General features: G+C 42.3%; 1 protein-coding gene across 1 annotated transcript in view; it reads right to left on the reverse strand.

Annotated features, from left to right (window-relative positions):
• LOC139203903 (multiple epidermal growth factor-like domains protein 9) overlaps positions 1–12,199 on the reverse strand; it is a 31,383-nt gene that overhangs the window by 13,093 nt on the left and 6,091 nt on the right. The window contains exon 3 of the mRNA XM_070833806.1: positions 43–182. Within this exon, the coding sequence (XP_070689907.1) occupies positions 43–182 (140 nt within the window). The remainder of the gene's footprint in view (positions 1–42; positions 183–12,199) is intronic.

Below are 12,199 nucleotides of genomic sequence, written 5' to 3' on the forward strand. Positions count from 1 at the left end.
AGTGGAACACCAACATTTCTGTGTCCTCCACAGCACACTCACCGGACTGTGGATGGCAGTAGTTGGTGTGGTTGTGGCACTGGCAGGGCCTGCAGCCAGTGCTGCTGAAGTGGAAGAAACCCGGGTGGCATTCATCACACTTAGGTCCATACACTCCTGTCTTGCACACACATATCCCAGCGCTGAAAAGGGCAGAACAGAAGACAAAATCAAGAGTGTACAAAATACAGTCCCACAAAGCATTTCATTTAATGCAGCGGAAAAGTGAGCCGGAGATGTGAAGGGAGCCGTGTGTGTTTGCTTTTTGGACTGCAGTCATGACAGCTGATGTCCAGACTGTTGTGGTCATTCCACACCTGACTTCCTGCAGCTTCTCCCATTCATCCATCTGCTTTGTGCAGCTCTGCTCCAGGTATGAAGCATGTATGAAGCACCCCATGTATGGCATGTCGTGCTGGGGCAGAGTTAAAGAGTAGCACCAGCACCTCGCCGCATAAAACCTATTTTTTCCCCTGATGTTGTTCTTTAATATGTCATTTGGTCTGTAACTAAAGGATAACTCCACCAAAAATCACAAAAGAGCATGACCTCACCTGCCATTGGTGTTAATCTAGCTTTACGGATAGCTTTACAACAGTTTATTTGGCCTGGTTTAGAGATATTCACTTTTCGGCTGCACAAATAATTAAATATGTGGTGATCAAACAATTGAACGGATACATGAAAAAAATCTAATATTACTGTGTCTGTTCAAAAACAATGTTGAGAAATGACATATACAGTATAGTGGATAATTGACAGACCTCAGTGTGCACAGTTTGAATGGCACTAAAAATGCTCTGAAAGCAGCCATCTGTCACCCTGTCACATTAAAGCGACAGGAAGAAAGCAGCTCCAGTGATTCTAATTAGTGGCTCCAGTGATTTCAACACACAGTACAACAGAAGGCATAGAGCACTGTTGTAGCATTTACCTGATCCCTGATCAGTGTACACATGGTATGATCTGTATGGTTTAGGGAGCTGAGTGCCAGCACAGATGAGGTTGAGCATCTGGATCTTATCTGGATATGAGACACTTGAAATGGGGCCATCGTCCCTTTAATACATGAATATGAATTTCTTTAGTAGTTTAAATGTTACATTACAATTATACTTAGTCCTGTACAACAGATTACAACACATCACATGAATGTTTATGTGACCATACACTGTGATGATGAAAGGGGACACGGAGAGGATGAGTGTGGTGAGACGGTTGTTTCTGCACAGGGCTCTTAAGAGCCAGCCCCGTTTTATGAACAGAGCTACAGCGAGAGCAGAAGACAGCAATATCGGCTCATGGTAGCTTATTGTACATGTATCCCTAACTGTGTAGTGTTTGTTTGCTGATAAGTAACAAGAAAGAAAGAAAGTACAACAATGTCAAACTAGGTTTTAGGTTATTTAGGAAAAAAAAAAATTGGCTTTACATACAGTGCAGTCCAAAACTGTTTCACCGACCAACTGAACTCCTTTGTAGAAAAGGTCAGATTGTTTCACCCAACTGAAGCTGCGTTCAGACGACACTCAGGTGGATTTGATCTGCTTCCCCTCTTGTGCAAAATATATGTGAACATAAAAGCCTTTTATTGGCTCCAGCAAAGTTCAGTCCCATTACATTTGACCTCTTCAGAAACAAGACACACATAAATTACTCATTTCATTTGCTAGTATGTTCAGGTTGGCCCTGTACTCCCATCATCCCACGTGTCTGGCTGTTAAATATAGTAGGTGAATGCTCATTTATACGTCCCAGAGAAAAATCATCCATGGCCCTTTGATTCCACCCACACTCAAAAAGTAATTCCCTTTGAAAAGTACATTGCTAAATTTAGCCTGATCAGCCCTAAAACCCAGACAATGGGTTCAGAAACATAATCTCGGGACAATAACTTGAAAACAATTGAAGCAAATGAAGAGTGACTGGGAGAACTTTCCATGACTGTGAGTGCGTGGGTCTTCATACAAACAGGGCTTTGTTAAAACAACTGCACTTAATGCTAATGAAGAGGCCCACGGGCGATGCTTAGTGGGGCGTGGGGACTGCTGAGGACAGTCAACAGTCCTTGTTCTTCCAGCTAAACACACACATCCATAGCGAAAAATGTCCACATAACAATAGAATCAGAGAGATCATGTCCAACTGTCACAGAGACGGAGAGCAAAAACTCATAGACTCACTCCGTTTTTTTTCCCCCCAATTTCAAAATGCTTTAAAACTCATTTTGAGAATACAATTCACTTAAGAGCAACTGCAGGTGGTTTCACTCTCAAAGGTTATAATATATATTTAGAACTGCCTGGGAAGTCTGGCATTTTTCATCAGCACTTCTTTGTTTATTCACTCTTCACTGATAAGAACAAGAAGTTCCACAAGATATTAGAAAGAAGAAAAGGACATACTAGGTATCAGAAATTCAGATTCTGAAGTCAGTCTATAGAAATACTGCAGTAAGTAACATCTAAGAAGCTAAAAACTGAAAATATTTGCCACTGGCTATTTGATCATCGAAAAATGTACTGAATAATTTTCTGTCATTCTACTAATCAATTAAATCAACCCATCGTTTGAACGGCGAAATAGTTAGTATTTCTGACAGCAGCATGCACAGCAAATGGCTGCATCATTATCATCATCTTCATCATCGTCCGTCTGATCTAAGAGGCTTCTCTTTCATCATGGAAAAATCTAGATGGTGAGAGAATGAGAAGTGCATGGGTGTACTGAAAGCCTCACGACTGATAGCACACACGGACAAGGACTACTTCGAAACATTTCCCGGTCTGACAGTTGCTGAGACAAAGTGGAATTCCTCACATCACTTGTTGGTGGAGAATCTATTTTCAAACTGAAACCTAAAAACTGTCAAGCTTTTTTTCTAAAATGAGAAAATTCATACAGTTGCTACAATTTAATTGATTTTTAAGCAAAAAGAAAATGTTCTTATTCCTGATCAGATCGGGCCTGTAGAGGGCACGAGCAATTTGAAAGTGAAACATGTGAATGCAGGTCTCATTACAGATGGAGCAGTGATGTGTTGAAACCTCTGGGAGTGCTCCTTGCCCTTTTTTCGTCCTTGCTGTGTGACTGACATAAATTTTTTTGAGGGTTTCTAAGCCTGTGATTGGCTAATTATCTCCACATAAAAAAATCTACACTTTGAAATCCTTCTATTTCTGTTTCAACTTAAAAAAAATATTTTGCTGATGAAAGAACATCACCATTTTTGATCAAAAGTAGTTATAACCAAGAAAGATCTACTGATAGCTGTATGTCGCTGCACTGCTCTACTTCCTGTCTCTGGGTGCACTCCAAAGCCCGACAGGCAGAGCACTGCTTAATGCCAGAGATGGGTGGGGTTTCTACACCATTTATATTCAGCATACAAACGGCACATGCCGCGCTGACCTGCATCAATGGCTTGTGTGACAAGAAAACAAAGTACCACGTGTGCCAGATAATGGACACCACTAAAAAAGTGGGCTGGCATGGCTGAAAGCAGTTACCGTACTGTCTATGCCAACAGTGTCTAAAAGCTCTGCCAACTGTGTGCAAAACCTGGCAGGAATGACGGCTGCATACACCATCGTCGTCTACAGTGCTTACTTTATCTAGAACATACTGGACCAACTCAACCCCGGTGAGCAGCATTTCAACACCCGCAACCACTAAGAGTGGATAATATGGATAAAATCCTCCATCACCATGCGTGTGGTTTATGATCACAATATGAATATATATATATAGCTTGATAATTTAAATCATCAACAAAATAAAATAAGAAACTGTCGTGTCTGGAGTGTCAAATATAGCAAATTAAATATGGGATAAATCAAGGTACTTCATTACATTTATGATGTAATAGATGAAATATGATTATTGCTCTATAACCATGAAGCAGTTCTGCTCAATAGCCTTATACAATCATCATGTCTGGACAGATTAATGGGACAGATACCAACCTCTGGATATATTAGAACTATTAGTCAGTCGATCAGTTCATCAACAGAAAATTAACCGCCAAAATGTTTGACAAGAAACTCATCTTAGTAGCCATTTTCAAGCAAAAAATACCACAATAAAATCTGTTTCAGCATCTCAATTTTCAGAATTTGCTTCTTGCATGTATCTTATGTGACAGGAAACTGAATCTATGGGTTTCATTTGGACAAAACATTTGAAGAGGTCACACTGGGCTTCAGGAAACACGAAATTGTCAGCAGTTCATTATCGTCCAATCGCCCTAACCCTACCTGTCACTGCTCGTCACCAGCTGATAAAGATCCGATGCACAGTAAAAGCTGCTGCCCACACAGTTTTCCCTGCCTGGGACGCTACATGACATCCAGCATGCCAGTAAGGCCAGATGGTCTGCTGCCATCTTGCCATGTTGTATAAAATAAAACCTTTAACCTATAGCTTATCATCTCGGCCATGATGTCAAAAAGTTTTCTATCTAGTTAGAGGAACGAAAGAGGAAGAAAGGTATAGGAAGAAAAAGTGAGTTGCCATATTTCATTTCTGTTCTTTCTGAAGAGTTTCTAACAAGTTAGCTGTATGTTACAAATGTGTCATATGATAAAGGCTGGAAAGCCATATAATGTAGTGTAAATCATTCGGGCAATGCAGGAAATGAGCAAACACTAAATAAATCACGCTGGAAGAGTTCTTCAAAGCACCGCCACAACCTGTTCTCTGCCATGGCTAGCTGGCAGTCAGTCCGACACTGACCTGTGGAAACACAGCACAAACTGTCATCTGTGTCTACATTTCCCCTTCATCTTAGACTGGGAACAGCTCAAAAAGAAGACCAGCACTAATTACAAAGTCTTGCGGCTTGCAAACCCACCAGATCCACTGCTGCCCTGCTAGATGGGGGACTGGAGGACAGAACTGAACCCTTCTCCATCAGTGATCAGTGATCCTGGTGTTAGTTTTGGCCCTCTTGGCCAGGAAGAGGGGGTTGTTATTGTTTTGGTGTGATCTCCCTGCTCTGTGCTGTGCTGGCCCAGCCGCTCTGCGTCAGATCTGCATGATAAGTAGGTCAGTATTACATGGGCGACAAAGCTTAACCCCATTCTGTGGCTACCGCGGCGACACTGGCCATCGGCTGTGACTTGTGTCTGACAGTTGCAAACATCCTCTCTGCAACGGGGAAGTTATCACCGCTTTAATGAACAAGAGGTAAATGGTTAGCAGAAATAAACAGAGAACAATGACCAGGTTTAGTTGCATTACTGGGTGTGCAGCCAAATCATGTGTGTTAGGCAGCACAGCAGCAGGACTTGTGATCTTCATGCCAGGCTCCACTGGCCCAAGGCCTCAACAAAAGCACAGACAGGTCCAGACATTTAGGAGATGAAATGAGCCAGTTTTCATATGAAAGGCTGACAACATCGCATGTAGTCAAAGGTGAAATCTGCACTTCTTTCTAGCTTGTATATTAGAATTATGTAATGGAATTGTGGAGTGTGGAGAAACATCAAATACAGTGCATTTACCAGGGTCAGAGCCACACTGGTTTCAGAAATGTTAGTGTATAAATGGAAAGCAGCAGTTCTTCAAATTACCACAATTAAAGATTGGCAAATGTGTTCGCTCAACATTTTAACTAGAGTCAGTCGTATTAATTTGGAACAGATTACAGCTTATATTATGCATCAATTTTTGTATTGGAAGTGTCTACTGAAGTGGTTGAAGCTGAGACTGTCTCAGCTCAAAGACTGGAGGCGTGGGGGACCTGCTAGCCTAACTCTAACATGAGCATAACCTTCCAACAGGTTCAAACCTGCCAGATTTACATGTTGTATCTTGTTAGCGTGCTAGTGATCAACACATCTAATAGTCAGTTGGGCTTTGTTGACAGAGCTCAGACCCAGCAACCCTTCTGCAAGTAAGGAAACTTAGAAGATCTACATTGGACATTGGACAGATCATTTGTTGCTCCATAAATAGATGCAATGTTAACTGCTTTTAAAACCATTGTGTCTAAATTTGACATCTCTACTGATATACATCTTCAATAAAGAAAAATAATGGCTACAATGTGAATACAATACGGTGCGCCTGAAGGAAGGGCTAAGACTGGAAGTGACGCAGTCGACCCCTGTTACAAGTCTCTAAACATCTGTGGACAGGATGACGGCAAATTCCAAAATGTCAGAATACCCCTTTCAGGCAGACTGACACTCCTCCAACACAGGCACACATACGTGCACATTAAAATGTAGAAGAGGTCTAGGCCTTTTAGATGACTAACTAATTCATTCATTAATTCATAAAAAAAAAACATGACTGAATAATCATATAAATGAACAGCTATGAGGCTTTGAATGGAAGAGCAGGATCGGCCCTGTACCTCTGTGTATCTGCACTGAACACCCAGCCAAAGACAGGGCAGTCCAGTCACGCACTGACTGCAGGTCTCCCGAGTGTGGCCATCAGTCAGGACTGGGACATGTGGCTCTAACCCTGCAGCCCTGCAGTCCACTGCTGCTTTCTGATATTAAAGCGAAAGATAACAATTGCTGAATGATACATTTCAGTGTGCATTTCTCAAGGCAACCTGATAGAAAACATCAACATACCTGGATCACTGACTCCTGAAAATGAAGTAAATTAAACTAAAGAGGAAATACTTTTTGTATTTTCTCTAGCAACTGCACCCAGTTCTCATATTACTGCAAAAATAATACCAAACAGACGCTGTAATCAATACTGAGTAAAGATACATTGATGGCAATGACACATCCACAGCAGAGTGACACATAATGCAGAGGCGGAAACATCTGCACCCACAATCAATATTTCATTACAGACGGTGGTGCCTTCCATACACTATAGTCAAAAGAAATGCCCTATAGAGAATGCCCACGTGAGCTGACCCAAATACAGTACTGACACAACTTTAATGACAGATCCAAGTGGTTAACAGTGGGTAACAGTGTGCGTCCATTTAGTGTCACATCAGTTATGGAACGGGTGCAGACAGAATGCCACATTATGAGAGGCCAAGAGCAGTAAATCTTATTAGGGTTGTTGAGTAAGGATGCAATTACAGATTTCACCCAGCTTGAAAGAGCTGCTAGCCCTGGAGGAATTTCATTTGTCTGGCTTTCAATGAAGTGTGTTGTCCCAGGACTGGGTCAGTTCGACGATTGTCGATTGGTTTAGCAATATTTATCTGACTATGTGTGACTGACACCGATTAGTGAATTACCCAGTATTAACACATATGATCCAGGACGTACTACCAAGTGTTTAGGGTTGGAAATTGGAAGTACCTTAATGACTTCTGGATGGATTACCATGACACTTTGGTGATCCACTGACTTTGCTTTAATGCCACCATGAGGATAACATTCATGTTTTTAAGGAGATGTCTCAACAACAGCAAATGTCTGGACGACTATTCATGGAAAGTGGTTCAGACATTCATGTCACACTCAGTGAACCGTAATAACTTTGCTGATCTTCTGACTTTTGGAAAACCCATCCTGACGCCACACTTTTCCAACGTTGGAATAGGGGTGTTGTGTCCAACATTTTCAGTAACTCTTTGAAACAGGCAATCTAACATTCACCCCCACTTCATGCATGGCAACCTTTGAATGGGGCCACACAGAACAGTATAAACACTTTAAACTCTAAACACTGATTGATTTCTGTTATGGTCAGAACTATTCCTTTTCTAACATTATCTGTCCTTTGTTCTGTATTTGACTGTTTATCATCCATTGATCATTCATTCTTCCAACCCATGACATTATGGCTTAATATCCCACATCCATCACCCTCAACTCTGGAGTAAAAACTAGCACTAGTAGTAGGGTTATGAGTGCTGGAAGAAATAGACTAAATATCACAGTGAAGGATGTGAATTATACAGTCTCATACAGTCATAAACACAACTGCATTTAGTAACAAATAAACACAACGGGACTGCCAAAAATCCTAATTTAACCCTCTGATATTGGAGAGACAAGCCACCAGAATCAGTTTTTAACAGCAAGCATTTCTTTGCCAGATATAATACATACAATATAATACACTTGCCTTGGATGGCAGAACAGTAGTTCACACACCACACACACCAACACACACACACACAGTGCACTGTGAAAGGAGAGCGTCCACCATGTTGGCCGTGAGCAGAGGTCACATCCTTATCAGCAGTTCTTGTAAAAGGTGAGTTAATCAACAAACCGAGGCCCTAAAATGAGCTTGGTGCTTGTTTGTGCTGATGGATAGCCGTTTACCCATTAAATACACCCACCGGGATCTATTTATTTATCATTTGTTTATTCTAGCCTCTTCAAATGAAGTTCTACCGTTCAGCATTTTGATCAAACTGAATTATATCTTCCAGACATTACACATTCTGTGCAATGACCCTCGTAACAAATAGGCATGAAGTTAGTTTGTGATGGGAAATACGTTTTTTTTTTGTGAATCAAGGAGTAACCTTGAGGTTATAAGAGAACAAATCGATGTTCCATAGGGTCTTTCTACTTGCTGCTGATTGACTATGCACCCTCTTTGAAGGTTTTGCTCTTTGAGTTGACAAAGCTGATGCAGATTTCTGACATTTACATTGATGTTTTAGATGGCTGAAAATAAGTATTCTATTACAGTCAATCCTAGCTGCTGGAAATATCTCCTTGTGTTGTCATGTCATCTATATTTGGCCTGCTATTCAGACAAACACGTCGCCACACAACAACAGTGACTCAAACATGCAAAGGACATTCTTAATAGCGCTCGGTGTGTGTATGTAGCAGAGTCAGCGGCTCGACAAATCCATATCTCTCTTCACACCGACAGAGAATCTTTTCGGAAGGTTCTGTTTGGCTTTGAGCTATGTATTGTACTGTAGTTATGTAAAGCAGCCTCAGACAAACTACAGACTTCTTCATCACAGAGAACAGAGCTCAGACTGACTGACGCGTGTGATGGTTTGCGTTTTGTGAACAAAAATCAAATCTCTACGGCTTTTCCCTCGCGCTACACTGTCAGTCAGCTCTCGGGTATCTGGAGGTGAACCTGCCTCTACCAGAGTGTGTCCATCACTGCTCCTGACATCATAAATGGGGGACAACGAGGATGATGGGGTGAAATCAACAAGGAACAATGGCTAAATCAGCTCTTCTCTGAGCATACAGTAGAAGGTCTGTCATCTAGCCTGACATTTGGAAACTACAATTGAAGTTCTAAAGCAGCAGCTGCTAAATGCTGTACCGGCTGCTGGTGTCCAGCTCCTGTTAACCTGCATGTATCCCACACTGTGTGGCCCTGCATACTTAGTCTGGGGCTAGATGCGATAATGCCGAATCCTAATGCCACAGCATACGATGGTATTTTAGACAATGGTGCCCTACTTTGTAGCAGCAGTTTGTGAAAGACCCTTCCTTATTTCAACATGATCAGGCTCCATAAAGAACTAGTTTTCCCAGTGTGGTGTGAGAGAACTTGACTGGCCAGACCTCATCACCCAGCATCAGTGTTGGACTTCACTCAGCAAGTCTCTGCAGCCAGGTTTAAACATTTTGCATAAAAGACATTCTCAGGGGACTGAAGGCTGTTATGCACAAGATTAAAGGGATAATTCTACATTTAGGAATATACAGTCATTTGCTTTCTTGCCTTAGATAAGAAGATTGATACCATGGTGTATGTGTAAAAAGGAGCCAGTGGCAGCTTAGCACTGAGAGTGGAAACAGGGTAAAGAAAATCTGATATAATGTACTGATTAGTGAGATAATTAACATTTGTTTAATTTATAGACAGCGTGAGTGAGGTTACAGTGAGGTTACATGCTGTACTATTTCTTGGCCATGTACCAGATGTCAACGACCTGCTTGTCTGCCATTGATGTTACCTTGCTAACGCCGGTCGCCGGTAATGAGAGGAACACGTCGAAGATATGAAGAAAACACGCAAACTGTGCTGTTGTTGGCTGCAAAGACCTCCACAACAGTCTTCACGTCCTTCCCGTGGTCTGAGAAGGTCAAGACCCAGTGGATTAACTTTACTCTTGATGGAAATGTCCCCACAAGGACGTTTGCGCAAACAATTTCACTTCATTGTTTTTTCATTATTTTCTGAATGAGCCCATAAAGCCGTATTTTCAGTGGACCGCTGGACACTGAGTCTAAAGTCAAGCCGATGCTAAACAACATGCCGATCCACATGTAGTCCACTCCCTTACTGTAATACTAATACTATGGGCAGTCCAAATAGGAAGCCTTTATAGGAGCTTTTTTGACATCCCTCGTTCCCATGTGTCATGGAACATATACATTTCACTTTCATTAAATCGATCCATCCCCACTGCTTTAATGAGACCCTTTTATGCTTTGAGTTTTAAGTTTGGGGTTTAGAGAGTAAAGACATATATAGTTCATCAGCGTCATGTGACAGAGAGACATAAATAACGTCAACAGTATGGCAGACGTCATGGAGAAGCATAATCTTGAATGCTGAATTTCTCCACTGTTAACATTCCTGCGCAAGCACGTGCAGCGGTTAAGTTTTTGGTTTAGAGGTGGTTATTGTGGCGATATTCATAGCATAACTGCAGCTACAGCTGCGTGCCTCCGTGGTTTCAGAAACACGGTGGGGCGGTGATCCCAAAATTCGGTGGGTGGTACCTGCTCAGGCCCGTGGGAACTGACCAATGAGAGCAGACTGGGCTTTTCGGAAGGGGAGCAAGGGTTCAAGCATCTTGCCCAAGGACACTTCGACATGCTGACTTAGAGGAGCCGGGGATCAAACCACCGTCCTTCCAACTGATGAACGACCCACTCTACCTCTAACCCTGAAAACAGTTGAACCCACTGTGTTTAATTTGTCAATATACCAAGATGTCTCTGCAGCTTGTTGGCTGGAAGTGTAATTTTTGAACATACGAACTCATGTGTTAAAGTCAGAATTTGCTCTGACTTCACCGTGGACACAACTAAAGCACCGACTGGCTCTATCTCAGCTGGACTGCTCATTACTTAATGGGAAAGATAACTAAAGCAGCAGGCTGGGGGGTAGGAAAGCTGGCTAATCTGTGTAATTTACAGTGATAAGCTCCTAAAGGGGGCTAGGCTAGGCTAACAGGGTTAGCAGTGGCCAGGCTTGGCTCAGACTGTCTGAGGACTGCATTATGTGTGTTACCGTGTGAAAGCTCGAAGACCTGAAATAACTCTCTGACCTGCACCTTCGCCTACATCTCACTGAGCTCCCACAGCATTTTAGGCTTCATAAACATGAAAAAGACAAGCTGTGTTTCCAGCAAAGGACTACACCTATTAGGATTTAACTTATGTAAGCCAACAGTGTGACATAATTTTCATGAGCATGACAACACAAATCCTCCACACACTGTGGACACTGGCTCAAGCTTTTGAAAAGCAGCAGAATTCCTTTTCATGGTTAGAGGCGGAAAGTGCAGCCGCTATTTTTACCACGTTCCTAACCCACACATGGAGCCTCTTTTCCAAGTCACAGCTCTTCTGGCTTGCAGAGAAGCTGCATGTAAGGTCCGCCGTGTGTTTTCTGGCATTGAATTTGAGGACTACGCAGGGTCTGAACATTTTGCTGCCTTCAGGGAGGCCTGCAGGCCCGATGGCCTGACTCAGTGGGCAGAATAATGATTCTGCAGAGCTATTGCGTTTTGATGAACACAACATCTGACCAAAGCTGAGCCCCAGAACATCTTGTCTCTGTCTTTATGAGATAACAAACACTAATTCATGACAGACAGTCTGTTTGGGCTTGGCAAGCATTTTTGCTGCTAAAGATAGCACTCCTTTAAAAAGCTGTAGCCACTTTGCAGGTACACATCACACATCTTCCAGAGGGCATGTCTGGCTTCGTCACGGAAACCCACCGCACCTATAATGCATACAACCGGGCTACATGTGAGAGTCACCTGAAAACATTCACTAATGCTCCAAGTAAATCTCGCCAGTTTGATAAACAGGATTTGTTTCCAGGTTAAGTGACAATTATCCGTCTTGTTTTGCCCACGCTCTGCAGAATGCTGTGGTGGGCTGTCACTGTGGTCAGAAGGTTTGCACACTTTCAGTCACGTGCTTTTTATGCAGATCAAGTCCAAGTTCAACCAATGTCAACAGTAATGTTCCAGTAAAAGACTCAAGCAACCAAA

This window comes from Pempheris klunzingeri, chromosome 7 (assembly GCF_042242105.1).
Source record: "Pempheris klunzingeri isolate RE-2024b chromosome 7, fPemKlu1.hap1, whole genome shotgun sequence".
Classification (NCBI taxonomy): Eukaryota; Metazoa; Chordata; class Actinopteri; order Acropomatiformes; family Pempheridae; genus Pempheris; species Pempheris klunzingeri.